The sequence below is a fragment of the Mollisia scopiformis genome (genome assembly GCF_001500285.1).
Source record: "Mollisia scopiformis unplaced genomic scaffold LY89scaffold_3, whole genome shotgun sequence".
NCBI lineage: Eukaryota > Fungi > Ascomycota > Leotiomycetes > Helotiales > Mollisiaceae > Mollisia > Mollisia scopiformis.
This window is the reverse complement of record NW_017263583.1, coordinates 365,813-392,944: the sequence shown is the minus strand read 5'-3', so window position 1 is coordinate 392,944 and position 27,132 is coordinate 365,813. Positions and strand designations below refer to the sequence as shown.

Below are 27,132 nucleotides of genomic sequence, written 5' to 3'. Positions count from 1 at the left end.
TCAAAGCTTTGGGATGAGAATCTGATGACCTTGATCGGATCCACCAGAATTCCACTTTATACATTGTGTATCCACCGATCACAGAAAGACCGCGACTGCTGCTAGCCCTCCTACGAGTCCTACCCCCACGCCAGGTGTTCTTTGATGAGCTGCATTCTGCGTTTGCGATGCTGCTGTAGTACTTGAAGATGAGGTGTGAGCAGTTGTGCTTGCCGTTTTCGCAATTCCGGTTGAGCCAGTGTTCGAGGGAGCGCTCGTCGTGGCTGGCGTCGCAGCAGAGCCAGTGGAGCCAGAAGTTGCTGTCGAGGTGCAAGAAACGGCAGTTGGAAGATTTGTGACGAGGTTCGCTTTACACAAATTGATAGCATACTGCGTGGCAGCTTGCTGGTCTGCCGCATCGCAATTTGCAGCAAGACAACATGCAATGCTACCTAGGAAGGACTGGTTCGAGCATATGCAAGTAATCTGCAGAGATACAAGTCAGCGCGGTACTGGGTATACTTGGTGCAAGTGGCCGAGATTGAAGGGATATAACGTACGTCGAGACTGTTGCAACCAGCGATAGTGCTGCCACTTTCGAAAGCTGTAAGGCAGGAAGTCTGAAAGAATTAGTCTTGAATGTATCAAGTCAAGAGTGGAGATTGAATGTACCGCGCATAATGGGAGACCTTGGAATGTTTGTGCTGCCACCAAACCACCGAAGAGGGCGATCAAAGTGAACTTCATGGCTGGTAGGATCATTGTATGTATCAATGTCTCCAGTTGCTGGATCAAAGAACCGAGCAATCGAAGGACGCAATTGACAGAAGGTGGGAAGTTCGTTGCAGGAAGGAAACAGAACGGGGTTGAGATAACCTCTTCTTTTTACCGTGAATAAGTTTATCCGAGGAACGCGATTCACTGGAATCAGCCACCTTCAGGTCGATTGGTTGGAACATCACCAACCTGTTGGCACGCAGTTCAGCTGCACATCAGATGCTCGAATCGAGAGACTGGTAATAGACCCCTGCTTGTCTAGATCACTTTAAGTTGGCTTTAGTACGCATGTGGTTAGACTTTAAGCCCCGCTCCCTGACTCTGTTGGAAATTTGCAGCACTGTTCCCCGAGGCGTCCCCGCTGATCACCAGCAAGTATCACCATTCAACATTGATACCGGTATGTACATGTATATATGAATACATCCACATGTCAGGACCATTAGGTACACTTCTAGTTTTCGTTTTCCTCGCTGGAAATCTTGCTTCAGCCACAGACCCTTCTTAATCATCTTTGGTACCTCGAATGTCCAAGCTACGTTTGGGGCTTCCGAACCGTAATGAAAGGAGAGAGGCAAAGTGGAGATTCGCGACATAGTGCAGGGCCATCACTCTGCCCATTCTGTGAACTTATACCGAGGATGTTTCCCGTGCTGACTGGACTCTCTGGCCAGCAATTACATTCCGAACTCGCGTGAACACAAAGTTCAAACTTTCTTTGAGTGCCGAGATGAACTTACTATTACCAACGGCCAAGCAGAGGACTTGGAACTTACAATTGCCAAGGCAAACCTCATTCAGCATGGGGCCCGCTGTCACTTATTGACTTTAGCTTTGACCGCTTGAGAAACGAGGCATGGTTTGCGAAGATACAAAGCCTCTAGACCCCACGCACAGATGGGTTAATTCCGCTACTTACCGCTCAGCAAAGGTAATCAATCCTCCACTTTTTCAATTTCAGACCTGAGGTAACTTCGACGTTGAAGATAAGTGGTCACAAGCTGGGGTTGACTCGTTTGTCGGTCGCAATATACCTATCCGCCTGCTGTAGTATTTTGAGTTGTTGATCACAAGAAGGGACATGGATCGAGTATCTAGAAAATAGCAAAACCCAAAATCTGTTGCTTAAAGGGTGGGGCCGTTCAATACCCCGGATCGCCGTGACCTGCCCGTTGAGACCCCCGCAATACCTACTGATGGAAAGTGAATTGTTGCTTGCGATAATCGGAACTCGAAAAGGTGTAAAAAGATTAGAAAGTTTAGCTGGACTTCGGACTTTTGGGATCTTCACTCGCTCCGCCTAATTGAGTCCAGACCCTGTCGTTGCCCGCCATTGCGTTGGCTTGCATGCGGGACCACCTCTGAATGCCCCCCATTCGCGCCACCCCAAATCGATCATCAGCCTCGCAAGCGCGACTGAGACATCTTAGAATAATTCCGTCGCGACGACTTGAGGGTCATGCAATCATTGACTCTTGGACGCTCAAGCTTCATTACTTGTTGAGCGTTTCATCAATATCGCACCTCTACTAGAGCTTGCAAATTACCTTGTGGGGTGATCCCACCGCTAACCGCGAAGATGGGAATGTGGATACTCGAGTCCAGGGCAATGGAACATGTTCCAGGTTTGCGCCCCTATTGCAAGAGTCTATTGATCCGGAGTAACACTGCAAAGGGACTACACGATACTTTGACGATGCTGAACGACCTCAAGTAGCGGGTCCTGAATCAGCTGGGCTAAAGCGTGATACTTCAGGGCCAGTCCCAATCATACTTGTCCCACAACCAAGTGATGATCCTAATGATCCTCTTGTGGGTAGATAGCACTTACTTTGTGTATTCTGCTAATTCATTACCTAGAATTGGCCGCTTTGGAAACGCGATTTGATACTGCGTAATTAATCCATCTCTTTACTTTCTTCATTTCTTTTCGCTTCGCCACGTTCGGATCTGCTCCTCCTCCCAAACATTCAGTTCCTGATTCTTACACGAAAGCAATTACTAACTTCCTGGAGTCATTCTATCCATAGTTTCAGTCTTCGCAACATGCCTTGGTCCCATTCTCGCTGCGAACACCCTGTAAGTTGTCGTGATATTGTCAAATGCGGTGCTAATATGCCTAAGGACTCTGTCGTTGTTCTTTTCTCTAAAATTCACAAAGATTGCCCTTCTTACTGGTTACTTCCTGCTTGGTGTTGGACTAGCCGGTATATTGTTTGTGCCATCAGCAAGAATATGGGGAAAGAGACATTTGTTCCTTCTTGGAACATTTCTCATTGTAGTCACCTCGGCTTGGGGAGGTGCTTCACGAAGTTACACTAGTCTGCTAGTGGCACGAATATTCCAAGGCATTGGTACCGCTCCCTTCGAGGCACTAGTAAATGCATCGGTAGGAGACCTGTACTTCGTTCATGTAAGTCTCCCGGCCTCTTCATCATGCACGTGCATGATAATCTCATCTTCCTTCTAGGAACGTGGAAAGCGTATGGCTCTGACCAATCTTGCTGTCTTTGGCGGAGCTTTCTTCACGCCAATCCTTGTTGGGAAGATTACACACACGATTGTAAGTTTATTTCCTGTTCTTTTTTGTTTTGGGAGCCATATTCTGGACTCTGTGCTTCGAATTGCATTCCTAAGACATGCATATTTGCTCCCCAGATATACAACAGAAGAGGTTTACTAACTCTCACATTCAGGGCTGGTGGTGGACTTTCTATTTCGTAGCTATCTTTGCTGGAGTCTGCCTACCACTAGTCTTCTTCTTTGTCCCAGAAACTGCATATCGCCGGGAATCTCGACTGAATATTGATATGGCTTCCACTGAGGATGTACACCACTACGACGATCCCGAAAAGGAACCTCCCAATTCCACCGTCCCTGTTGCCACCGAGAGCTCTCAGGCAGCTCCAAGTAGCCACGCTATTGGGCATCAGTCTCCGGAAGCCAGTATACCACTCGCAAGCTGGACACAAAGATTGGCGCCGTTCAATGGAAGAAAGACAGATGAAAGCTTCTTCAAATTGTTCCTCAGACCCTTTCCGTTGTTTGCTCACCCAGCTATCCTGTGGGCTTGTCTCATCCAAGGCACAATGATTGGATGGACAGTATTCATCGGGATTATTCTAGCTGCTATCTTCCTTGGGCCGCCAGTGAGTTCCCCCTCGAGCAGTCTCCCGCTTTAGCCTAGAGCCTTTTCCTCAATAGTATGTACGTTGATGGCTTACTGACATATTCCCTGCCTAGCTTTTCTGGGACGAAGTCAACACTGGTTATGCTTACACAGGGGCTTTCATTGGAGCAATCATCGGCTTTCTCATTGCCGGAATCATAGCCGACTGGAGCGCCAGATATATGACTCGGAAGAACAAGGGAATTTACGAGCCAGAATTCAGAATCATCCTTGTAATTCCCCAACTCATCTTCGGATGTGCTGGACTCTACCTTTTCGGAGTTACTTCTGCAACGCTTACGCATTATTCCTGGGTGGTCCCAGTCGCTGCGTTTGGGCTGGAAGTCGGAGGAATGGTCATTGGTGCTGTTGCTTCAAGTCTATACATAATTGATGCGCACAGTGAGTCCATCCTAGTTCATTGTCTTGCTCCTCATGCTCATGGTTTGATAGGAGACATTGCAATTGAAGCATTTACATGCATGATCATTTTCAAGGTAAGCCTCAATGTCTGACTGAACATGGTAAAGTGACTGACGGCTTTCAGAACTTCTTCTGCTTTGGTCTGACTTGGAGTGCGTATGAATGGCTTGTTCACGGTGGCATTTTCAAGACGTTCATGTGGATTTCAAGCATTCAAGTCGTGGTTTGTCTCTTGAGTGTCCCTATGTGTACGTTATCCAACAACTCCTAGTAGATTACATGCTTACACCTTCACAGATGTATTTGGAAAACGAAACAGGAGCTACTTTCACAGGCACGACATCCTTAAGCTTACAGGTTTGCAATGAAGGTGGCATATGGGGCAGGGGTTCATTCATTCTCCTCATGTAGCATAGTCATAAACGGCAATCAAGTCCACTAAATGGGTCCGTCATCAATCTGATCACTCGGCACAGTTGCCTTCATGTTCTCCCCTGACACCCCCCGCAAGACCCTCATGACATAGCACGGTGCATAGATCAATTAGAGCAAAACGTTCCGAGTCATCTTCACAATTGTGGAGTGCATAAGCGCTTGCATGCATGTTGAACATAGGTATTCATCAATTCTCGCCAATCGCATTCAAGCCTGCCCAGTTTCCAACAGATCAAGCACATCCACAGAAAATGACAGATTCTTAGTGGGGATTTGAGGGGTGCAAGATATCTGTTACACATGGAGATCAGATTGTATAGTAGTCCGAAAGCCGGAATTAATCCATGGCAGCGATTTTACAGACCTCTCACTTGTCCCTCTCCGTGGCTCGAAGTTTGAAATCGGGTGGTAGATCTGACCGAAAGGAGAGGCCATTCATCTAGCATTTCTCTCCTCTGTTGGCTTCGTATGCTTCTCATAAGACTTTCTGATTGCATGTCACAAACAGACAAAACTGGTTCGCAGGGGTTTCGATGCCTTCGAACTTTTGGACAGAGCTCAACCAACAGAAGGATAAAAACCAGAGGGGATTGCTACTCCAAAGGGTGAAATCTCAAGGATATTGGACAAAAAATAGTTCAAGGTTTTTGTATGATGGTATAGTTAAAAGCACATCCACCACAAGAGAAGAATTTCCCTCCCAACACAAGCCCCATCGAAACTAAAAAGGAATCAGAGTCGAGTGTCTAATTTCTTCCTTCATACCTTTTCCAGTCAATATGGACGCCTAATTCGCAGTTTCACACCCATCTTTCATGTCGTCGTACCATCATCTTTCACATCATCAACGCAATGCTCGCCTTCACATCTCAATAATCACCATATCCGCAGCTCCGTCTCCCCAAATACCAACAACACTCATGGCGAAGGCTGTGCCGGCAACGCATGTCCGGATCACCTGTGTCCACATGAATCCTTCCATCTCCTCTCGCACTTCCTCTCCATTTACATCTTCATCTATATCCTCACCGCTGGCTTCGCTCTCTCGATCACTTGCTCCCAGAACCTCATAGCTAGCATCCATCTGTCTTGATTTTCTTTGCTTCTGTTTCGTTGTTCTGGCGCTTGTCACCGTCTTCTTGGTGGCCGGAAGCACTAGATCCGTGACTCCGGATGCTGCGACGAAGAGGGAAGTCCATAGTAAGTATGGATGTTTCTGACTTCGCGGAGAAAGCACGTATGCGATGAAAAATGAAGCGCTAGATATTCCAGCTAAGGTGCGGAGATGGGCCAGGGACAGTGTGGTCAGGTTGGAAAAGGCTTTGGATGCGCTGGTGGCGGAAGGAAGGGTAAGGAGTGTCGGAACTGTCAATGAACTGAGTGTATACGAGAGGCCCTGCGAACAAATAACATTAGCATGTGCTTGTAATGGTGGAAGATGTGATTGAACACAGTTGTCGTCGGTAAAGTGGCAATGGAGGGGTCTATCGTACGGTGAGCAAGCCCAAACTGATGGACCCCACGAACTTCAGCGTGGAGACCGTTTTGCCCGCCATGATATTAGGATGTCGAGCACTCTGGTGAAGGTTGAGAGAATCGTCCGTGAATGTATCGGTGGTGTTATTGGCGCCGGGTGGGAAGGGAGGTTGACGTCGTGAGTCGCTTGAATTGGGTTGAATTCGACTCGTCGAGAGCTCCTCGAATCCCAAGCCACTATCTTTGGCGTTATCCTTGTCAAAGTGTTCCTGCCTGTTTCGTTGCCAGTTGTGCCTGACCGCTTACTCGTGCAAAGGGCTCGAAACAGGCCGAGGCTGTGCGGATATTGGTTCTCTACCCCAGATTTCTCATCAAGCTCCATAATAATGCTACGGCCGTGAGAGCTGACGGCCTCTTCAAGAGATACATTCTCAGCAAGCCTGGGAGATATCATCCCCCTTTGTCTTGTCTTGTGGTAAGGATTGTTCTCATTGCTATACATTAAAGCTTCCACATCGCAAATCAACTATGGCAGTTCCCAGGTCCGAATATCTCTCTTCGGTTTGGAGGGATGGTATCTTTGGTTTGCATGCTCTTTTGATTGCAACATGGTGCAACTCTAACAACGTCACTAGATAAAAAAGTCGTATTCTGTACTGGAGGCGCGGGAACGATATGCAGTGCTCAAGTTAGAGCGCTTGTTCATCTTGGAGCCAATGCCTGCATCATCGGACGAAATGTAGAGAAGACGGAGAGAATGGCAAAGAACATAGCTACAGCACGCAATGGAGCAAAGGTCATTGGCATTGGTGCTGTGGATGTCAGAAAGATTGAGGATTTAGAAAAGTCTGTCGCAAGATGTGTCAAGGAGTTGGGAGGAATTGACTATGTCATGTAAGGACATTCTCTCTGCACATACACCATATACTTTTTGATGTTAGAGGTCATGCTAATATTCTCATGAGCAGTGCCGGCGCAGCAGGCAATTTTCTTGCTCCGATTGAAGGGCTTTCCTCGAATGCCTTCAGAACAGTCATTGAGATCGATACAATAGGCTCTTTCAATACCCTCAAAGCGACGGTTCCCGAGCTCATCAAGTCTGCTGCAAAGAACCCAAACACAGGCACAAATCCCTCGACAGGTGGTCGCATAATCTTTATATCTGCCACATTTCATTTCACTGGCATGCCATTGCAAGCCCACGTCTCTGCCGCGAAAGCTGGTGTAGATGCCATCTCAGCATCTGCGGCTTTGGAATTTGGACCGCGCGGTATAACATCGAATATTATAACACCTGGTCCCATTTGGGGAACAGAGGGTATGGCTAGACTGGGTAGCAGAGACGCCGAGAAAAGTGGTGTGGCATTTAAACATGTTCCACTGCAAAGATACGGAACCGTGAAGGAGATTGCTGACGGAACTGTTTATCTGTTCAGTGATGCGGGAAACTATGTCAACGGTGAAGTTCTGGTTATTGATGGTGGCGACTGGAGATCACCTAGTGGTATGGGAGGTACCACAACATACCCAGATTATTTGCTTGATGGGTCGTTCGTTCGGCCAAGTGCTCAGAAGGCGAAATTATAGAAGGAAGATGAGCTAGACGATTGCGGTTTATGTTAGACACCATTGCATGTCTCAAAGTCTTGAGGCTTACTTGGATATGTTGAGTCTCTTCAGGAACGATGTAATGAATCATTTTTTATTTCCTCTGAAAATTGCTCGGCTATTCTACGTCGTCTTGACCAAATTACATCTAAAGTCATTTTGATGTTGGGTGACCCAGGTGTTCTAAAGTGCCTAATTCTAGCGATTCATCTTCTTTCATCGGCTCAACTTAGCAATGTGGACTTGCTTAGAAAGTCTCATGAAGCATCAACACTTATTGCCATTTCTGGTGGTACCCACAAGCCTACGCAACTTCCAACCAAGCCAATCCATACCATCAGGTAATCTTGCATGGTACAATCAAACTTTTCCATTGCTTCCTTAGTCTGACACGGGTGAATGAAAAAGGCTGGTACATCTGTCACAGGATGTGGCTGGTAGAGAGTAAGGTCAGTAATTTTAGCAGAAAAAAATATGAGGCAACCCACTGCAGCAGAGATACCTCCTGTCACTCCTAGTGCTCGTAGGTTGTCTTTGTACTGTGGTGGCACGAGATACCGATAGATGGCATCCAAATCAAATGTTGGTTCTCCGGCTGGAAGATCATGGAGCGTAAACCAGAGTGTAGGTAGTCTGTAAGTGGGATGCAGATGAATTTCATACATCACGTATGGCTGTTGTGCATACGGAGTATATCCTGGAAGGGAGTCTGGATCTCTCAGAGCTTCCTTTCCTGAAAATTAGCGTCCGTATCAATTGATCATTATCCAGAACAACTTCACCTGATCATCTTCTTCATCTTTGCTATCAATATTCATCTCAACGTCGGCACTCTCGCCAAAGCCGCCACCAAGGCGTTCAAGCATCGCTGATAATTCATCAGGTTGTTCTGGCAGCTGAAGTAATCGAAGTATTTCAATATATGAATTGCCTGAAGTTGCTATGCGACGATGCCGAATTTTAAATATTTGTCTTGTTGGACCAAGATGTGCTCTGACATATCTTTGGTCGAAGAAAGCGCAAGCAAGCTCGAATTCTTCTTCGTTAAGGAAGGGCCACTGACGAAACTCGTCATGGTGAGCCATGATGCTTGAGTAGTTTAGCAGAACATAACTTGAATGGACTTTGAAAGGATGTCCGTACAAACGAGAATTAGAGCAGGCGATACTCGGGGCACTGGATCACGAAATCTCAAAGGTTGAATTAAGCTAGCTTCACTTGCTCACTTCATTAAATTCCGCAATATGAGAATGCTTGGCTGAGATGAGCCGTGATGGACGAGGGCTAGAATGCTGTCTCTAACAAGAATGAAGATTTGGATGTAAGTAACTCCTCAAGATGAAAGATTATAGTCACCGAGACAGAACCAAACATTACATTACAAGAAGTCTGCTAAAAAAGTACGTCTTTTGACGAGCTTTGTTGTGCTGGCAAAGCCGGGGAAGACAAGGCTGAAGTATTTCGTACATGCACCCCTGTTCGCTAAATGCCAAGGCTTTACCAGCATCTAAATGTAGACAGCGTGTACAAAGCACCACGAGCATCTACTATTTGCATTGTACATCACTTCACTTGACGCTGTTCTTTCCCTGTATCTATTCAGTCGCTCCTTAATAATGATCAAATAACCTCGATGAACGTCCGCGACCCCTTCGATCGCCCAATTTTCTCCCCGTTCCAAATCTTACGAGGAACTGCAACACAAGCTGCCGCGCAAGTAACGCAGAGAGTGAAGGAAGCTGGGATTCAAGCATACGAGTCCGGCAAACAAGCAGTCGAAGAGATGTCTTTCTCCATACCCCAGAACGTTCCGTCCTTTACAGATCCACAACGCGAACTGGAGAACAGAGTCTGGGGGTCTTCAGGAGTCACTTCGAGGTCTGGGGCTTCGCATTCAAACGGGGTCATGAGCGGGATGCAAGATCGAGTTGGGAGCTTCTTTGACAAGAGTCGGGGCGATCTGCCCATGTACAAAGACAAACCATATTCATACGCAACATCAAGGAGGCGGCGGCCGTTCTGGAAGCGGAAGAGGAATATGGGTGGACTCGCTGCGTTGTTCTGTCTGATATTGCTGTACTACCGGGGATTCTTTGGCGGTGGTACACCAGAGGACTTAACGTCCGGAGAAAAGAGCAAGAACAATTGGAGTTGGCTGAAGGGCTCAGAGAAAGCTGGTACGGTTGACTGGTTGGAACGTCGAGAGAAGGTGAAGGAGGCATTCACAACGAGCTGGGATTCTTACGAGAGATATGCTTGGGGTACGTTCTCCTGAAAATATTCTATATTAGAGTGTTCCTAATCACTTCTATAATAGGTTACGACGAATTTCACCCAGTATCGAAGCGTGGAAATCATATGACCCCAACAGGAATGGGTTGGATCATAGTCGATGCATTGGATACGATGATATTGATGAATCTGACAAGCAGATTGACGCATGCTAGGGAATGGATGTCGAAATCACTCTCCTACGAACAAGATCAGGATGTCAATACCTTTGAGACTACAATTCGAATGATTGGCGGACTACTTTCGGCACATTATCTCTCCACAGAGTTTCCTGAAATGGCTCCCCTGACAGATGATGATGAGGGCGCTGCTGGTGAGGATTTGTACCTTGAGAGGGCTAAGGATCTAGCCGATCGAGCTATGGGAGCGTATGAATCTTCCTCAGGGGTGCCTTACGCGAGCTTCAACATGAAGACTACGAAAGGGCTTGTGTCACACGACGATGGTGGAGCTTCTTCAACAGCAGAAGCAGCTACTCTGCAACTGGAGATGAAATATCTGTCAAAGCTTACCGGCGAGACTCTTTACTGGGAGAGAGCCGAAAAAGTCATCCAAGTGATCGATGATAATGGCATGGAAGATGGTCTTGTCCCAATCTACATCTATGCAGACCAAGGTCATTTCCGAGGCAACAATATCCGTTTGGGCAGTCGAGGTGATTCTTACTACGAGTATCTCATCAAGCAATATCTCCAAACTTCGAAAGAGGAACCGATCTATGAAGAGATGTGGGATCAAGCTCTTGCTGGTGTACGCAAGCATCTGATCACTTATTCTTCTCCGTCACAATTCACTGTCCTGGGTGAACGTCCTGATGGGCTGCAAGGAACACTGTCTCCAAAAATGGATCATCTGGTATGCTTCATGCCGGGCACGATCGCTCTGGGCGCAACGGGAGGTCTTCCAGAGAAAGAGGCCAAGAAGCTATCAACATGGAACAAGAGAAAGGATGAGGAGATGAATTTGGCCAGAGAACTGACTCAGACCTGTTGGGGCATGTACAAAGTAATGGCCACAGGACTTGCTCCAGAAATCGCACATTTCCACATTGATACTCCTCCCCTTCCCGAATCGGCACCCCACAAAGCACCAGAAACATTTGACGATCCCGAGAATCTTGAATGGAGGAGAGATTTCAATATTAAGAGCAACGACAAGCATAACTTGCAAAGACCGGAGACTGTGGAGAGCTTATTCTACATGTGGAGAATCACTGGGGATGAGATCTATAGAGAGTGGGGCTGGGAGATGTTCAAGTCATTCGTGGAATTCACGAGGCTTGAGGATGGAGGGTTCACGAGTTTATCGGATGCTGATAGGATCCCGCCTCCAACCAGAGACAACATGGAAAGTTTCTGGCTGGTAAGTTATCCAACTTTGACTTTGAAAAATTCAGTACTAACAGAATGTCAGGCCGAAACTCTAAAGTACTTTTATCTCCTTTTCTCACCCAACGACCTCATTCCTCTTGACAAGGTTGTCATCAACACAGAGGCGCATATATTCCCCCGTTTCAAGCTAGGTCCATTGTTCAAGACCGGCTGGAAGAGGAAGCCCCGCGGTCCCGATGGAAAGCTTCTCCCTGATCCTCCAAAAGAAGAACCTGCAACCCAGACAAGGAAGATCGAAGTAGAGGTTAAGACGAGTTCATGATTTTCTTCTTTCTTGTAGGAACATTCAAAAGTATTGTACATACTGGTGGCGCTGTCGAGACAGCAGGGGAGAAGGATGTAATTCAAGATTACATGATTGTATTCATAAATTGATACCAAGCTGATGAGCCGGTTGTTCACATATGACAAACAAATTCGTCCAATTGTGTGTTTTCTGTGCTTGTTAATGGGGAAGTGTGAGTTGAGACTGAACTGCTCTATCTAATGAACAACAATACAGCCAGCAAGATATCACCGTACAGTCTTCCGCCAGTGAGCGATACGTCCTCCTCGGTTATTGACGTTTGTCTCGAGCAGACGAATTCCGTTTTAGTTTTTTGAGTGGCGGGGATGTTTTTCAAAAACACTGGGGAGCTTCTGAGTTCCGCCAACAACCCTCCAAGGCTGAGACACACATTGAAGTGGGCAGAATATTTGATATGACTACCAAGTCTCAAAGTATATTTATGTATCAACATAGAGTCCGAGAATGGAAAAGAGTCGGATGTTCGGAGTCTAATGAGTGTTTGAGATCGCCATAGCTTTCCAAGACCGATGTTCATGCAATATTTGTGGAAGACTTGGAAATTTTTGCAAGAAAGATTCATAGTGAGCTTTGCTTAAGTGAGGTACATTTTGGAATGTGGCTGCTGAGACGAAGAAAGGTAACCGTCAAAGGTCCTACAAGCTTAACGACATTCGAGTGTGTCTTTGGATATGGTGTGCTTGATTAAACTAATTGATATTGGGTAGTTGTTTTCATATTCATAGGCTCATGTAGACTAACTAACTCACAAAATGATCGAAGAGATGAAGAATAATATTTCATTTATTCTTTCCAGATTGGTCTCCTTTTGTATGATCTGTGCGAAATATTTTCCACGAGGTATCATCTACTCACTCTCTCACATGTATACTCCTCGGAAACTGAATGTCACCCGGTATGTTACTTAGACTCATCCCATCATCAATATCCATCTCACTTACTCCTTCACAGCCCCCGGCGCAACCGCCGCTGCCCCAGTACCACCCAATCTCTTCTTACTAACCAATCTCAACCCAGCAATCAACATAATCAGCGCTTCTAGGCCAAGAATAACAGCCAACGTAACCATGGCACCAATAACACCCGCTACAGCCTTCGAGATTCCTCCACCACCTGAAGACGAAGAACCACTAGCAGTAGCTGAAGGAGAGCTCGAAGTCGACGTCGAGGTAGAAGTAGCACATACACCAGTCGAGTTTCCGCATTGGCTACACCACGTAGCCTGGTCTCCGATAGCGAATTTATTCATCTCAGACACGAATGTCGTCCACGGGATAACGGTGGACGATTGTCCGAACAGTGGATAGGCGGTAAGTGGGTTGGCGGCCGCAGAGCCGTTGGAGAACAGGAAACGGACGGAGATCTCATCTGCGGTGGGGTAGGAGCTGTTGGAGACGGAGCTGTTAGTTACGAGTTCGAAGGTCATGGAAGAGGCGTAGTCGACGATGCCGGTGAAGTTCTCGGAGACGGCGGGGAGTTGGGCGAGCCCGAAGAAGGAGAGGAAGGAGGCATAGGCGCCGAATTGGATGCCGACTTGTGAGGCGGATTTCCCGACAATGGTGCTGTTTAATTGTTGGAGACTGGTGCGAATTAGCACACTGATCTAAGGCGATTTCCGAACAAGGAGAAGGGTGTAAAGAAAGAATCATGGTACATACATTTGTGCGGCTAAAGTTGAACCAGCAATAGCTCGGATGGGCTCAGATGAGTTGTAAGCAAGATTGAATTCGTGGTTGTCGGCGAGGGTTTGCAGTTGATATACAGTCTCGTTGGTAAGTAGGCTATCGGATGGAATGCTCGAGCTCGAGTTGTGGATCATCGAAACGTGAATGAAATCGTAGACTGTCCACGTTAGCATCTTGTCCAATGCTTCTGTCCAAAGTACTTACTAGTATAAGCATTCTTAAAAGTGTCAGTGGCAGAAGTGAAAGTGCCATTGATAACCGGCAGGATACTTTGGTAGAAAGACTTGGTGCTATTCAACTTCTGCATATACTCGGAGGAGAAAAAGTAGTTGTTGGAACTAATGATTGCATTGTTGCAACCACTTTGACCTTGAAGCCAAGCAGAGTTCTCTGAGTTGGCGCCCGTAGAAGCAGATTGGACGGCATTGACAGGAATAAGTTGGAAGCCGTTCATGGGAGCTTCGACTGATGATCCATTTGCCAAGGTCTGGCTTCCGAGAGTTGCTCCGACAGGAGGATAGAGACCTTGGAGGAAACCAGCTGCTGAGTTCTGGAGGACGTTATCGACCGGAGCCTCCACGCTCAATTGGGAGTTCTTGACAATATTGGATGCGATTCCATGAATGGGAGATGTAGCAGTAGAGTCGACGTAACGGGCACGGTAGAAATCTCCTGATTGCCAAACTTGTTGGTAACCAAGATCTGTCAGAGATGTAGGACTATAGCTCTTTGTTGTGCGATCTCCATGGCGGTGGAATATATAAACACCGAGAACTGTCTCTTGTGCCGAGATCAATGGTAGCAAGGACGATACGACGATGAATTGCTTGGCAAGCATCTTGACCGAGTCCGCTGATAAAGAGCTTCGAGTAGAAGAGAAGAGATACGAGGTATTAAGCAAAGGCAGGAAGGGAAAGGCTAGGAAACAGGCGCCGCGGGGACCTGCCTCTTTCTTATTCAGAGCAAACATCAATAGCTCCCTCTAGTCCGCCGAGCTTATCTTATGATCTCTCCCACTTTTCGAGGCCAACCTTCTCCGGATTTGATAGCTGCGAGTGGATTGGTAAGGATGTTCCACCCCGGTGCAGTCCGCTGCAAGAATGGAATCGTGCCCAATGATGGGAGCTTCCACCCACCATTTTTAATGTTCACGTAGGTGACTGCCCCTCACTAGAATCCCTTGTCTGCCGCCCGCACACCACGCTAGAAAGGTCGAGAACAAAATGACAGAATTGATTGGTCTGATGCGACTTTCAGGGAGCCCGATTATCCGTGAGGCGTCTTGAGGATCTGATATGCAATCAGTCAACGGGACGTCTGAACATCGCAGACTTGTCAAACATTCGTCAGGTGTGTCCCACTTCATGTGAAAAAGAAAAGTCCTGCAAGGTTTGTTCATATTTGCTTTTGCATCTTCCTCGGCAGCAGACATCCTTGCGCTGACGATGCAGATGCGTTAACCTTAAAACGCTTAAGTTAGTGACGGAGCCCGCCTAAGAAGATGTCGAGTCTTCCCGGTCCCTTCGTTAGTGTCCGATGGTCGTCCGAAGTTCATAATCGCATCTTGCAGTGATGACATGTTTGAGATATTGATGTTGTGTTTGCAAGATCCACAACACTCAACTCCTATCCTCCAAATTCCCATCCTGTTTCCTGCTTATCCACTGCATAATCTTCCCATAAGTATATCATAAAAACAACAGTACATTGAGTACCTGTCGACCATTAACGCCGACGCTAGACCATATATTCCGCGAAAATCAAGTAGAATTCAGGACCTGTCCCTTCTATAACAAGGGTATATAACCAACACCAAATGAAACTGAAAATTTAACAGCAAACCTTATACACCTTCTTCCACTTCGGCCATGTTGCTCGCTCGTGCTGCTCCTGCGCAATTAACTCGGGAAGATTTAGATCCCGTATACCCGTCCGAAGATCCATGTCGATACAGCGCACGATAGATGTTTTGGCGTAGATCTTATGACAGACATAGAAAGCAATGACCACAGGGGCTGCCAGGAAGGCTTTAAAGAATTTGTTGACCTGGCCCTTGGGCCCAAGCTCTTCAAAACCAACGGGCCAGGCACCAACCCAGAACTGGGTGACAAGAATAAGGCAGTTGAAGAGGAAGGCGAACCAAGATCCCAGTATACCGGGTTGGGACGTAAAGGCTAGTTCCGATAGTTTATGTCCTTGGAGAGTCCATGCTCGACGGAATCGAATGTGTGCTAGAGCGATGGACCCCCAGCTGAAGATAGATGACAGACCAGAAAGCGCCAACATCCAGTCAAGAACCGTGCCTTGTGCTCCAGCGTCCGCAGCATAGGCAATGAGGCCGAAGAAAGATGCCACACCAATGCCAACTAGAGGTCTGCCCATCTTATCGACATAGCCGAAGCACCTTGGAGCCTGACCTTGGAGCGCAAGTGCGTGTAGGGTTCTAGAAGAACCGAATACGGCCGAGTTGCCGACGGATAGGACGGCGAGGAGAATAACTGCGTTAAATACGGAGGGTAGAATCGCGATGCCAGCGTTCTCAATCGATATGACGAAAGGGGACGCGGTCGAATCAGCGGAACCGTCTCTCAGGAGGCGTGGGTCGGTGAAAGGTACATTCAACCCGATTATGAAGAGAGACACGATGTAGAAGAGCGTGATACGCCAGAAGACTTGCTTGATAGCACTTGGCAAAGACTTTCGGGGGTTCTGTGCCTCGTTGGCAGCCAAGCCAACCAGTTCGGTGCCAGCAAAAGAGAATGCAGCAATGACGAAAACGCTACAGAGGCCTTTAAACCCATTGTTGAAAGCCCCGGGCTGAGAATCCATTAGTTACTGTTTCTTCTTGTTGGTCCACACTTCCTTGAATGATGGGGGAAAGGACAAAGGCAAAACGCAGCTAATCATTGCCTATAAAGGATGTTCAGGCAAATACTTGGAGCGAGATACTCAAGTAAAGGAGTATATGCAGTCAAATGCAATGCCCAAGATGTAATAAGATTCAGTATTGACTTACGTTGCGCCACAATTTCCCGCCAACATAGCCTTCATTTGGGCCACCACCACAGTTAAGAACCACTCCTAAAACACTAAATTTGTGTCAGTCAGAAAAAGTCTCAGTGCCAAGAATCACTTACATGAATCCAATAATAGCCGTTATCTTTACGATGGAAAAGAAGAATTCCGCTTCGCCATAACCTTTGACGCCGAACAGGTTGATACCGATGATAACGACCAGGAATATCGTGACGAATATTGCATGATTATAGCGGCCATTCGTGTCCCAAAAGTCAATTGTAATTGATGCACCGATAATTTCAAGAGGTAGGACGACAAGCCATTGCATAGCGTAATTCTTCACAAGTCAGTAAGCTATTGTTGTGGGAGATGTAACAAGACTTACCCAACCCATAGCAAAGCCCCAAGAAGGATCTAAAAATCGAGTCGAGTAGGTCGAGAATGAACCGGCAACGGGTAGAAGCACAGCCATCTCTCCTAAAGCATGTACCATGCAGTATAGCATAACTCCCATCAGTGAGAACGATATAAACAGCGAAGCTGGACCGCCTGTCTCAAGAGCCTTGCCCGAACCGATGAAGAGACCAGTTCCTGAAAACATTTAGAGATAATCTTTCTGCGTTTGGATAGACTTACCGATCGAGCCTCCGATAGCAATCATTTGTAAGTGTCGACCCTTCAGCCTGCGTGCCATTTTCGTGTTTGCCGTGGCCATGGCAGCAAGGCTAGGATCAAAGGTCCTGCCATGTCCTGTGTCGAGCTTTCCATCTGGGTCAAGAGTACCTGGTGCGCGTTGGAAGCTCTCAAGTACACGGTGAAAGAAAGGTCCGCTGAACTCTGTTGTCTCTGCATAAGATGAAAACTCGCCAGAGTGATTTGTGTTGTATGCTGGCAGTGTTGTTGTATTACTTTTGGTCGTTGAGTAGACGCTGGCTTTCTCCAGATCATTATTCTGGTCGGCCATGGTTGGCAATGAGTCGGTCTGTGAATTTCCTGCTTGCGATTCTACCCACTACAATAGGTGAGAGGAAAGTCCTATAAGATAGATACGTAGAGGCGGTGGCAAGCAGACGCAGACGCAGCCGCAGCGATAGCGATAGCGAGAAGTCGCACAGTACTGGACAATGAGTAGAGGCTGGGCGGCTTTGGTGTATTCCTTTAGGTTCGCCCTGGGCTGGTCCGCATCAGTCGTCCTCCATCATGACGTGCCACAGTCGTAGTTGAGCAAGGTCGAGCGTGAAATGTGTTGGTGGAAGAGAAGCAGGAGGATTGGAGTTGCGGAGGCGAGTTTGGGACTCGAAACTCTCGAGACTCGAGGAGCACTTTTGGTCCCGAAGGAAGGGTTCAGCTGGTGGGTCTGGGTCTTGATCCTGTCCTAGTCCCAGTTAGCCTTATCTTTTCAGTGGCACCATCCTTCAAGGATGAGATTGCTGGAAAGTGGTGATTGGTTCCCCACTGAGTTGACAGCCAAGCTAACAAGCTAAGCACTTCAGGGGGCAAATTTTGAGCCATTTCGGTCTAGTGCATGCAAGCCATCCTAAATCATCTAACAATTGCCTCGTGGGATGAAGAGGCAAATATATTGATACTCCTGTTTCTAGATTCAGACTGCTCCATATCGGACACTGTCCAACGTGGTTACCATTGGGCCAAGTGGTACGAGGTTTGGTTTCATTGTCAGTGATTTTTCAAGAAGGCATACTCGAGGACCCCTGATTCTCGGTTCTCATGCCACGACGCAAAGCCGAGTACCGAGTACCAGTAAACTCACATCATGAAGGGTGGCAAGTCTCTGGATTCCATTCAACCTTTCGACGGGCAGAAAGGGTACCCAGACAATCCTCCTTTCTCTCCTAATGAAGTGCGCCATCACTCAGGCAGGCACATTGCAGAGAAATGCGCGACAACGGCGTTCCAGCTCTCCTCGCTCTCACCAGTGCTATTAGCGGTCTCCTACCCACTCCCCGCTCGCCATCAACACATCATTTCCACAACGCTCAAGGTCATCCATCAAAATAGCACTAACCATGGACCGACCCTTCGGGCGCCAAGACATCGAAAGCGGGTATGCTCCGCATGACATCTGCAAGGATGTGCCTGAAGATCCTCCCCGCGACAGACTCTGAGACAGAAGACTTCAGATGAACCGAACCTTCTTTCTTGATTGATCTTTTATGCTATTATTCTATTGATACCAAAAAATAAAATGAAAATTATAGGTGACAAAATCGGTAACTGTTTTGCGCTTTCTTTATGGACGGAGAAATCATGATTGAACTCATCGAGGAGTTGAGACAAACTCATGGACTCATAAGTACTCGAAGTTGACTCGTGCGGCACGGTCACTCACACAGGGTCATGACGCTTCATCCGCTTATCCCGGGTAGTCTCATGCGGGAAGCCTCTCTGCGCTCGAGCATGGTGGTACTCGGCTTGAACAATTAGATGTCTCACCTAGACTAGTGTGTAAGACTGTCAGCCCTATGGCGACATTACGAAGTATATCAAACAATTAACCTTTTCCAATCCTCGGACTATAGCAGGCCAACCCTCTTGAGACATATCCAAGCATCTTGTTCAAACGATCTAAGAAACACAACTCACAAATCGCGATCGCAGATAGAGTAGCGCAGTAATGTCAAGAGCAATGAATCTTTTTACTCCTCCTAATGCATACATATCCCAACTCCAATGCTATGACTTATACAAGTGCGCCTGATTGTTCTATCCTATACAACAACAATGCTTATGCTTACGCGTACCGTCGCTATGCTATGCCGAAAACTCAATAATTCATATCATCCAATCCCTCTCCACTGAGAATACTCTTCAAGATACCGGCACCAAGACCCTCCACAGCTTGCGCGACTTCCTTCTCGCCAACGCAGCTTCCAACTCTCTTCTCATCTCCTACACCAATGCCAGATCCAAATTTTCGTCCTCTTTTACTTGATGTCGTCGAGGAGATGAATGATCCGTTTCGCCCATCAACGGCACTAATTAACGAAAGCGTTTCGAGACTTCCCACCACATCCCTGAATTCTGTGCTGGTCAGAGGATGTAGGATAGAGTCCCGGGTGCAGAGCATGCTGTAGACACCGTAGAGTGCTTTGATCGTTGGAGCAGCAGTCTTCGACTTGGATGGGGTCGCCATGACATTGGCCATAGCTTCTCTCTTCTTCTTCTCCAAAGCCACTAACGCACATAAAGCCGCCTTCTGTTGCAAGTTCAACGCTTTCAGTCTCTGGTTGGCACCATTGCCAAAAGTAGCTGATGTGATTTTGTTAACATGTGAGATCAGTGCTCGAGGGGCAGTTTCGACAGTGAGTGTTGAAAGTGACTGGTTGAGAGTCTTGTTGGCCATCTTTCTCGGAGGGGTTGATATTGGGGAGGACAAATTATTATTCTCTTCCAGAGGTCTCTTAGAAGGAGAGTCTTGTAACTGTTGCTCCTGGAGTGCGGCTTCATGCTTCTGTTTCGTTTCCGTCTCAATCAGATCTATGGCTCGTCTGCAGATGTCGAATGCTTTGCGAAGATCGCCTGTTTGACTGGCTACTTTTCGGGAGCACAACTCGATTGCTGCTGGATGAAGGAATGGCAGATATTCGGGTGTCGGAGAGTCTGCAGCCAGAAGCGACTTCAGTCGCGTTGTAATGACCGTCTTGATCTGTATTACGGTATAGGGTAGGAATGGAAGCAGTTGAGGCTTCAAATTTCGGGCTTTCAGTCGTGGTAAGAATCGATCTGTCAGATCCAAAGCATTGGCAATTCCAATCAGGACTAAGTGGGAAGACTTCTGCAAGGACCACTCGAATAGCTTGTACAGAATCTCAAGATCCAACGAAAGGACGTGGTCGATCTCGTCCAGGGTAACCACATAGACTGACTTCGTCTTCTTCTTTGGTACGAAGATAGCTTGAAGCGCCTTGAGCTCGTCTCCTTCCAATACATCAACTCCTTCGCAGAAGGTCTCCAACAACTTGCCGTACAGATCTTTCGACGTCTTCATACTCATACAGTTGATGTACTCTTTGCGCAAAGTCGCAGATTCTTCGAAAGTCTCCGTGACTTCGTTTACCATTGCGCTTTTTCCCGTTCCTGGTGGTCCGCTAACATATATACATCCTCCTGAGGTCTTCTCGATACCTCTTTCGATGAAGCTTGATAACTCTTCTCGCTCTGCTTCTCTGCCGACAAGTTTGCCAGGTTCTGAGCTGCGGATGAACAATTGTCGCGCTTTGCTGTACACGGTCGAAATTGATGCACCTGGAGTGGATGGAGTGCGAGGTGTTCGAGGCGTCAATGGCTTCCCACCAACGATGACTCTGTGTCTCGGTGTAATCGTTCCATTCTTGGAGAGCGCGTCTCTGTGGCGAGGTGTTTGAGGTGTGGGATTCTGTACAATATGCTTTTCAGCGACACCATGCTTGACTGGTACAACAATGGTGAAAATGCTCTCGGAGCCCTCATCCAGGTGCATTGGCTCGCCATCGTGATCCGTGTCGCGCGAGAAGTTTCCCACAAATGGATTCTCATTCTCGTCGTTGAAGATCTCAGGTCGACCTTGACGCTTGACGCGTTTGGCGATGGGTTTTGACTTGGCCGATTCGAGATTGAGAGCAGCGCTTCTCGTTCGCTTCCCTAAGACAGAAGTCGCCATGGTGGTGGATGTGCGTTGCTGTGTGAAAGGACCGTTGGTAGAGGAGGAAGGTGGGATGCAGGTAGGCGGAAATCTGGGTGTCGATGGAGGTAATTGAGGTTGGAAATTTCGGTGGTTGACCGAGATATTTCCTCACGTCGCGTCGCGCTCCCCGACGCGTGAAGTGGCGCGTAAAGTGGAATATTTTCGCGGGTCTGAGCTTTTTGGCCTCACGTGAGAGGCACCAAGTCTGCAAGTCTGAACATCTCGGCCATTGCCATTGCCATTAGTGTTAGTGAGGAGTCCGTTCGGATTTTGTCACCCGGTTCTCTTTCTACAGTTCATACAGCTTTTGTCTTCTCTCTACTCTCTGTTTCTTCCTTTGCCGTACCTGTCGCAACATTCACTTTCTTCTAACTCATCACCGCCGTCCAATTCTGGTGTCTTCGCCAAGCATGGAAGCTCGGTTGGGGTTCACGGCACTCGGGCATCTGTGCGCTGTCCATGGCGAGGACGAGGACGTCTAAGACATTTCCCGTGGTTCCAAAGGTATCGTGTCCAAGATGGATTCATTCTTCTCGCAAGTCCAGCGGCAAAGCGAGTCACTTACGTCTTCCCGGCGCTTGCACTGAGGTATCGTTCCCCCTTTATGCACTTTCTGTCGTCTTGGCCCTTCTTGTAGCCGCCGGCAAGGATACTTCGCAGCGATGACTGGCCAAGCTGGCAGCGCTTTCGGACCCACCAATCACAGTGGTCTCACTTGCCCAGCGAAGTCCGTCGCTGCATTCGTGGGCGTTTGCTCCCAATCTATCATGAAATCTCCAGCTTCTTGAAGTATTTCCCCGTGTTCCGTTTCCTGTATCTTGTTCTCCCTTTCCGCCTCTCAGCTTTTGCGCTTTCGTATATCTACACATTTGTTTCATCAGTACTACCGTTGGTCTACCTCGTGGTCGCAGAAAAGCAGGCCCGGCCGCCTGAGATCCGTACACCCCGCCTTGCCCGCATCGCTCATCTGTGCCTCATCAGATAGCTCACCCACCGAAGACAACATCCTATAAATAACACTTCGTGCGTCACTTAGCGAATCTTAATTGGATCAGGAACCATCGACATTACTCCCGGTACCTGAATATGGCTTCGCGTCAAGGCAAGCCAGAGGAGGAGCTGTTCTTTTCGCGACCCTTGAATGGAGAGGACAGTCCTACCGTCGAACCTCTGAGAATCTCCAAACCTACCAGTCCCAAGCCACGCGCAGACTCAGCAGCGTCAGGTCGATTCAACTATCCGCCCCCAAGCAACAGTAGCAGTAAACTCACATTCCCTCTACCTCCCGGCGCCTCAAGCTCTGCGAGCCCTCTTCCCTATCCCGAGGACGAAGATTTATATGCAAAGCCTATCGAGTCTCGCAAGCAACGGCTTCCATATCCCGACGATTCGAGACCCAACCCGAACAGAACAGGATCTGGAGGGTCAAGTCAAGATAACAGCAGACCGTCACCGAGCAGGAAGGGTACAAATGACACAACTCCGCGAATAAGCACAAGTCCCGTCGACAAGAGAGGTCCAGGTCTGGCAGAAAGACGGGGGACTGCCCCTAAACCTCTGCCAGAGTCTCCAGGTCTAAATCTTCCTGACAAGGAAGGTTTGTTTGCGAAGCAACCCCGAAGAGACCCAAAACCTTCCCAAGGCGCAAGTCGCCCTGGTCAAACAAACGCGACCTCCTACCCCGAGTTTCGTCCACAGCAGCAGCAACAGTATTATCCTCCGCCTGTCCCAGGAGCAGCCGAGCTTAATGGGACGTCTGCAGATAATCCAAACTTGATAGCTCCCACTGCTAGCGCCATGAATCGTTTTGCCTCTACAGCGTCAACCTCAACGACAAGAGCTACTCGAGGTTCTCCCCCACCTCCAGAGACTCCCATTTTGGGTCCCGGTGATCCGGCTGGTGGTGGCATTGAAGCTCGTTATGCTGCTGCGGGCATATCAGGGACAGCTACTTTAAGTAGCTTACAAGCTCAGAATGCTGCAGCCGCACAAAGGATGAACCAGTATGGACCTCCACCAGTTCCTCAACTTCCACTGTCGCCAGGCTTTGCGCCAGCTCAGCCGCAAAGTATACCCAGGCCTTGGACACCTACAGAGTCCCCAGACAATCAACCGCATGGGCCTCCTACGGTCTATCAAGGTCCAAATCAAGTGACAGCCTCATCTTCCCCACCACGTCAGCAAGAACCGGCACGCCAACGCCCAGGCTCACAGCCGAATGCTCTGGAGCAAGACTTTCAACGCATGCAACTTTCTCCTTCACCACCTCCAGCTTATTCGAGCGTCACTCCAGGTGTGAATGGCAATGCTCAGTCATATCCTCAAGAAAAACGCTCTAATGTACCCGCCAACATAAGCACTGCTTCGAGGCCGGATATCGCTTCACCTATGACCTCGCCTGCATTGCAACATCCGGGACATCCCGCCTTTGCAAATGACCCAAGAGATGAACCCGCATATCCTCAGCAACCAGTACAGTCGATGGCCGCAATAGCCACAGCTGCACCTGTACAACAATTTGCTAATGCGTCACCCTTTCAAGGTGCTGGGCCTTCGTCTCCACCACCCCTTCCAGAAGGGTGGATAGCCCATCTTGATCAGAACTCTGGTCAATATTATTACATCCACCTACCCACACAAGCCACACAATGGGAATTCCCTAAAGGTCCACAACCTCTGAATGACATCGCGCCATTGTCCCCAACAATGTCTACCTATGGCAACCCACTGGCCTCGCCCGGACTCAGCGCATTTGGGAAGACTCCTTTGGGCTCCCCTGGCTTCCCACCACATACTCCTGGCTACGCCGAGAGTATAATGAGTATGACTTCACAAACACCCACTGCTGCTGGATTCTCCGGTCCTCCCCCAAGTGCTGGAGTTGATATGTATAAAGTGGCTCCTACAAATGGAGTGTATTTTGGTCCATACCTAAGATACGTCAATATGGACTTCGAAAGAGGCGTTTGGCTTGGTACCATCATGCTTGTAACTGATGCTTTACAACCTCCAACCATTCACATCCATCAAAGTGTTGATCTCTCTCCGAATCCGCGCCAACTAAAACCTAATCCAATCTTCACACATCAACGTTATACCTTCTATAGATACGATGTTGACCTGCAAATGGGAGATGGCCCGAGTGACAAGTGGACCTATGCTATAACATCACATCTTGGCTGTACTCGATATGAGTTCCTCGTGGCAGGCCGGTATGAGACGAATTGGCGATTTATAGCACATTCCGGAAATGACTTTGCAATGAACACGAATCTGAACGAACGTTCAAAGCTCGGTGGCATTGGCTTCATGTGGAAAGATATCTTGCAAAAGAATGTCGAGTGTGGTGGCTTTCATGTCCAGCTTGGATTGGGCGATCAGATTTATGGAGACAGGTTATGGAAAGAGGTTCCGCTGCTCAGACAATGGCTTGCCATGAGCGGCAAGGATAACCGAAAGAGCGCAGCGTGGACTGCAAGGCACGAGGAAGATGTCTCTCATGCTTATTTCCATTATTACACAAGCCATTTTGATCAACCGTACTTGAGGGAGGCATTCGCTCAAATTCCTCACGTGCTTCAAATTGACGATCATGATATGTAAGTTGAGCTTCTGAACTACCCGATCCAAGGTGCTAATAGATTACAGTTTTGACGGCTTCGGATCGTATCCCGAGTACATGCAATCATCAAATATGTTTAAAAACATTGGACGCATCGGCATTGAGATGTATCTTTTGTTCCAGCATCATACGACTTTGGAGATTCTCCGAAATGTTAACACTGACGTTGACCTCTTTACGATAACTGGAACCGGATGGCATTTTGTAAAGTATCTAGGACCTGCGGTTGTGGTTGTTGGACCAGACTGCCGCTCTGAGAGAAATCAGCGCCAAGTTCTGGCAGGACCGACGTATCAAGGAATTTTCCCCAAAGTTGCAACATTGCCACCAAGCGTTCAGCACTGTATATGGATGGTTTCCGTTCCGATTGTATATCCTCGCCTGGATACAATGGAGAGTATCACTCAAACTATATCAGCTGCGAAGAAGGGAGTCACTGGAACCTACAATCTCCTTGGGAAGGTCACGAGCTCTGTAGCCGGCGTTGTTGGAGGGAAAGAAGCAGTCGCTTCCGGTTTCTCGCAAGTAAAGAAAGCAGTCGGCAAGTCAGGCTTGATGGGCGGTGTCCTCAACACGTTTGGAGACATTGACATTGCAGATGAGCTACGAGATATGTGGACACATGAATCCAAAGATCTCGAAAGAACATACTTGATCAGGACGTTGCAAGGAATTGGACACCAGAAAGGCATCCGCATGACTTTCTTATCCGGAGGTAAGAGCACTTTTCTCTTATCGAGACGCATTGGCTAACTGCAACACTAGATGTGAACTGCTGCGGTGCAGGATTGCTGCATGATCCAAGTCACCCAAGTGACCACAAGACAATGTATCAGGTCATCTCCTCTGCTGTTGTAGCTGCACCTCCACCATCTTATGTCCTCAAGATGCTACACAACAACAAGCCTCTCTACGTGCCACAAAACGGCCAGAAGACCACCAACACAGTCTCAGACACAAAAGAAGACATGATGGAAATCTTCCAAACAGACACCAACGGTGGACCTCGAGAGATGAAGAAGCTGATGGGCAGAAGAAATTACGTTGCCTTTGTAGCATATGACCCTGAAGTCGTCGCCGGCACATCATATGCTGGCAGCATGCACAGCGGACAGCAAGGTCTAGCGAAGCTGAGTTTGGCGGTTGATTTTGTGGTTCAAGGAGATGGTGGTTTCAGTCCGCCCACCAAATACGGGCCAGTAATCATTCCTGGTCTTGAATTCGGGCGATAGGAGCGCTTTTAACGATTCCCTTTACAAAAGAAGATATCAAGCATTTCATGAAGAAGGAGTTGTAGGGGAGCGTTTGAATATTATTTTTGTTTTCCTCTATCTCCCACACAGCGAAGAGAAGAAATATGATATAAACCGAATCAAAGCTAGCATATGCACATTCGCTCAAACTCGAAGTGAACAGTCCTATCAAAGCATACTCCAATCCCCTCCATGACTTGGGAGTCACAGATCAAAGAGCTTCTTCACTTGTTGATATGTATCGTCTGGGTTCAAAACAGAGTGACCAATCGTCCTAGGATCTGAGTAGATCTCGTAGTCATTGCCATCCTTGTGCGTCTTGTCGCCAAAGAAGTGGATAGTAGTGTATTGAATTCCACCCGGCTTCTTAGCCTCGTTCTCCAAGTGCTGCAGACAATAAGTCTTATCCCATCCAGTAGGAAAGACATCGAACGATATCTGGCCACCAATCGAGTATCTGTACTCAACACACCAACATTAGCAAATATGATCATGCCACCTTGACCTCGTATGCAAAGGGCTTACTCACGTCAATCCCAGATCCGCAAACTTCTCCCTCAGAATAGCCACGAACGTCTCCCGGATCTTATGCTCGGCATCATAGGCATTGAAATCGTTTCTCTCCTGCACGCTCGCATTCCTCCCAACCGGACTAACATTAATCATCCCATTCCGAAACTCCACAAACGTGCCCCTCTTCACGGGGATATCCAGGTCCGCAACGTAGTGCAAGATGAACTTGACCAGCTGCTTGTACTTCTCCTCGCCGAGCCACTTAATGAACGAGTGCGAGGCGAGCGGGACGCCCATCTTGTAGGCCGTCAACCCGTTCTCCGCGAAGCAGAAGTCGAACATGGTCGTTACGGGGACTTCGCTGGTGCCGAGTTGCTCTTGTTGTTTGGCTAGGTCTGATCCGCCGACGTAGCCGATTGCGACTTTTTGACGCAGGGCGGCGAGGAGGGTGAGCATCTCGGGGCTTGCGAACTGTGAGTCGGGAAGGTTAGGATTTGGTG

General features: G+C 48.0%; 12 protein-coding genes across 12 annotated transcripts; 4 read left to right on the top strand and 8 right to left on the bottom strand.

Moving 5' to 3' along the window:
• Positions 1-78: 78 nt before the first annotated feature.
• Positions 79-726, bottom strand: LY89DRAFT_728526 (uncharacterized protein; the record flags this gene model as incomplete). The annotated part of the gene is made up of 3 exons (XM_018219273.1): positions 79-465; positions 540-599; positions 652-726. 3 exons carry the CDS (start codon positions 724-726, stop codon positions 79-81), a joined length of 522 nt encoding a protein of 173 aa, XP_018076727.1.
• A 1,639-nt stretch (positions 727-2,365) lies between these two features.
• LY89DRAFT_728525 (MFS transporter-like protein) lies at positions 2,366-4,716 on the top strand (the record flags this gene model as incomplete). Its single annotated transcript, XM_018219272.1, has 11 exons — positions 2,366-2,381; positions 2,432-2,568; positions 2,617-2,650; positions 2,787-2,835; positions 2,881-3,169; positions 3,227-3,319; positions 3,453-3,905; positions 4,000-4,327; positions 4,379-4,422; positions 4,473-4,596; positions 4,646-4,716. The coding sequence occupies 11 exons, from the start codon at positions 2,366-2,368 to the stop codon at positions 4,714-4,716; spliced, it is 1,638 nt and encodes a 545-aa protein (XP_018076726.1).
• Positions 4,717-5,645: 929 nt separating this feature from the next.
• LY89DRAFT_575101 (uncharacterized protein) lies at positions 5,646-6,339 on the bottom strand (the record flags this gene model as incomplete). Its single annotated transcript, XM_018208780.1, has 2 exons — positions 5,646-6,179; positions 6,277-6,339. The coding sequence occupies 2 exons, from the start codon at positions 6,337-6,339 to the stop codon at positions 5,646-5,648; spliced, it is 597 nt and encodes a 198-aa protein (XP_018076725.1).
• A 289-nt stretch (positions 6,340-6,628) lies between these two features.
• LY89DRAFT_636319 (NAD(P)-binding protein) lies at positions 6,629-8,143 on the top strand. Its single transcript, XM_018211485.1, has 3 exons — positions 6,629-6,842; positions 6,895-7,153; positions 7,228-8,143. Exons 1-3 carry the CDS (start codon positions 6,788-6,790, stop codon positions 7,844-7,846), a joined length of 933 nt encoding a protein of 310 aa, XP_018076724.1. The 5' UTR covers positions 6,629-6,787; the 3' UTR covers positions 7,847-8,143.
• Positions 7,968-9,295, bottom strand: LY89DRAFT_606857 (uncharacterized protein). Its single transcript, XM_018210435.1, has 4 exons — positions 9,011-9,295; positions 8,650-8,956; positions 8,356-8,595; positions 7,968-8,301 (listed from the first exon to the last, which is right to left on the bottom strand). Exons 2-4 carry the CDS (start codon positions 8,950-8,952, stop codon positions 8,125-8,127), a joined length of 720 nt encoding a protein of 239 aa, XP_018076723.1. The 5' UTR covers positions 8,953-8,956; positions 9,011-9,295; the 3' UTR covers positions 7,968-8,124.
• Positions 9,296-9,404: 109 nt separating this feature from the next.
• LY89DRAFT_295383 (family 47 glycosyl hydrolase) lies at positions 9,405-11,973 on the top strand. The gene is made up of 3 exons (XM_018206543.1): positions 9,405-10,128; positions 10,185-11,521; positions 11,573-11,973. Exons 1-3 carry the CDS (start codon positions 9,501-9,503, stop codon positions 11,810-11,812), a joined length of 2,205 nt encoding a protein of 734 aa, XP_018076722.1. The 5' UTR covers positions 9,405-9,500; the 3' UTR covers positions 11,813-11,973.
• A 10-nt stretch (positions 11,974-11,983) lies between these two features.
• Positions 11,984-12,606, bottom strand: LY89DRAFT_295188 (uncharacterized protein). The gene has a single exon (XM_018206541.1). It carries the CDS (start codon positions 12,417-12,419, stop codon positions 12,030-12,032), a length of 390 nt encoding a protein of 129 aa, XP_018076721.1. The 5' UTR covers positions 12,420-12,606; the 3' UTR covers positions 11,984-12,029.
• Positions 12,607-12,794: 188 nt separating this feature from the next.
• LY89DRAFT_728520 (histidine acid phosphatase-like protein) lies at positions 12,795-14,380 on the bottom strand (the record flags this gene model as incomplete). The annotated part of the gene is made up of 3 exons (XM_018219271.1): positions 12,795-13,437; positions 13,516-13,699; positions 13,747-14,380. The coding sequence occupies 3 exons, from the start codon at positions 14,378-14,380 to the stop codon at positions 12,795-12,797; spliced, it is 1,461 nt and encodes a 486-aa protein (XP_018076720.1).
• A 793-nt stretch (positions 14,381-15,173) lies between these two features.
• LY89DRAFT_295185 (general amino-acid permease-like protein GAP1) lies at positions 15,174-17,714 on the bottom strand. Its single transcript, XM_018206540.1, has 5 exons — positions 17,197-17,714; positions 16,946-17,151; positions 16,680-16,897; positions 16,559-16,631; positions 15,174-16,359 (listed from the first exon to the last, which is right to left on the bottom strand). The coding sequence occupies exons 1-5, from the start codon at positions 17,522-17,524 to the stop codon at positions 15,373-15,375; spliced, it is 1,812 nt and encodes a 603-aa protein (XP_018076719.1). The 5' UTR covers positions 17,525-17,714; the 3' UTR covers positions 15,174-15,372.
• Positions 17,715-18,992: 1,278 nt separating this feature from the next.
• LY89DRAFT_295182 (cell division control protein Cdc6) lies at positions 18,993-21,533 on the bottom strand. The gene has a single exon (XM_018206539.1). It carries the CDS (start codon positions 21,218-21,220, stop codon positions 19,346-19,348), a length of 1,875 nt encoding a protein of 624 aa, XP_018076718.1. The 5' UTR covers positions 21,221-21,533; the 3' UTR covers positions 18,993-19,345.
• A 693-nt stretch (positions 21,534-22,226) lies between these two features.
• Positions 22,227-26,371, top strand: LY89DRAFT_295200 (uncharacterized protein). The gene is made up of 3 exons (XM_018206542.1): positions 22,227-24,843; positions 24,893-25,581; positions 25,632-26,371. The coding sequence occupies exons 1-3, from the start codon at positions 22,331-22,333 to the stop codon at positions 26,096-26,098; spliced, it is 3,669 nt and encodes a 1,222-aa protein (XP_018076717.1). The 5' UTR covers positions 22,227-22,330; the 3' UTR covers positions 26,099-26,371.
• Positions 26,164-27,095, bottom strand: LY89DRAFT_680496 (eukaryotic phosphomannomutase). Its single transcript, XM_018214091.1, has 2 exons — positions 26,649-27,095; positions 26,164-26,576 (listed from the first exon to the last, which is right to left on the bottom strand). Exons 1-2 carry the CDS (start codon positions 27,086-27,088, stop codon positions 26,324-26,326), a joined length of 693 nt encoding a protein of 230 aa, XP_018076716.1. The 5' UTR covers positions 27,089-27,095; the 3' UTR covers positions 26,164-26,323.
• Positions 27,096-27,132: the final 37 nt, after the last annotated feature.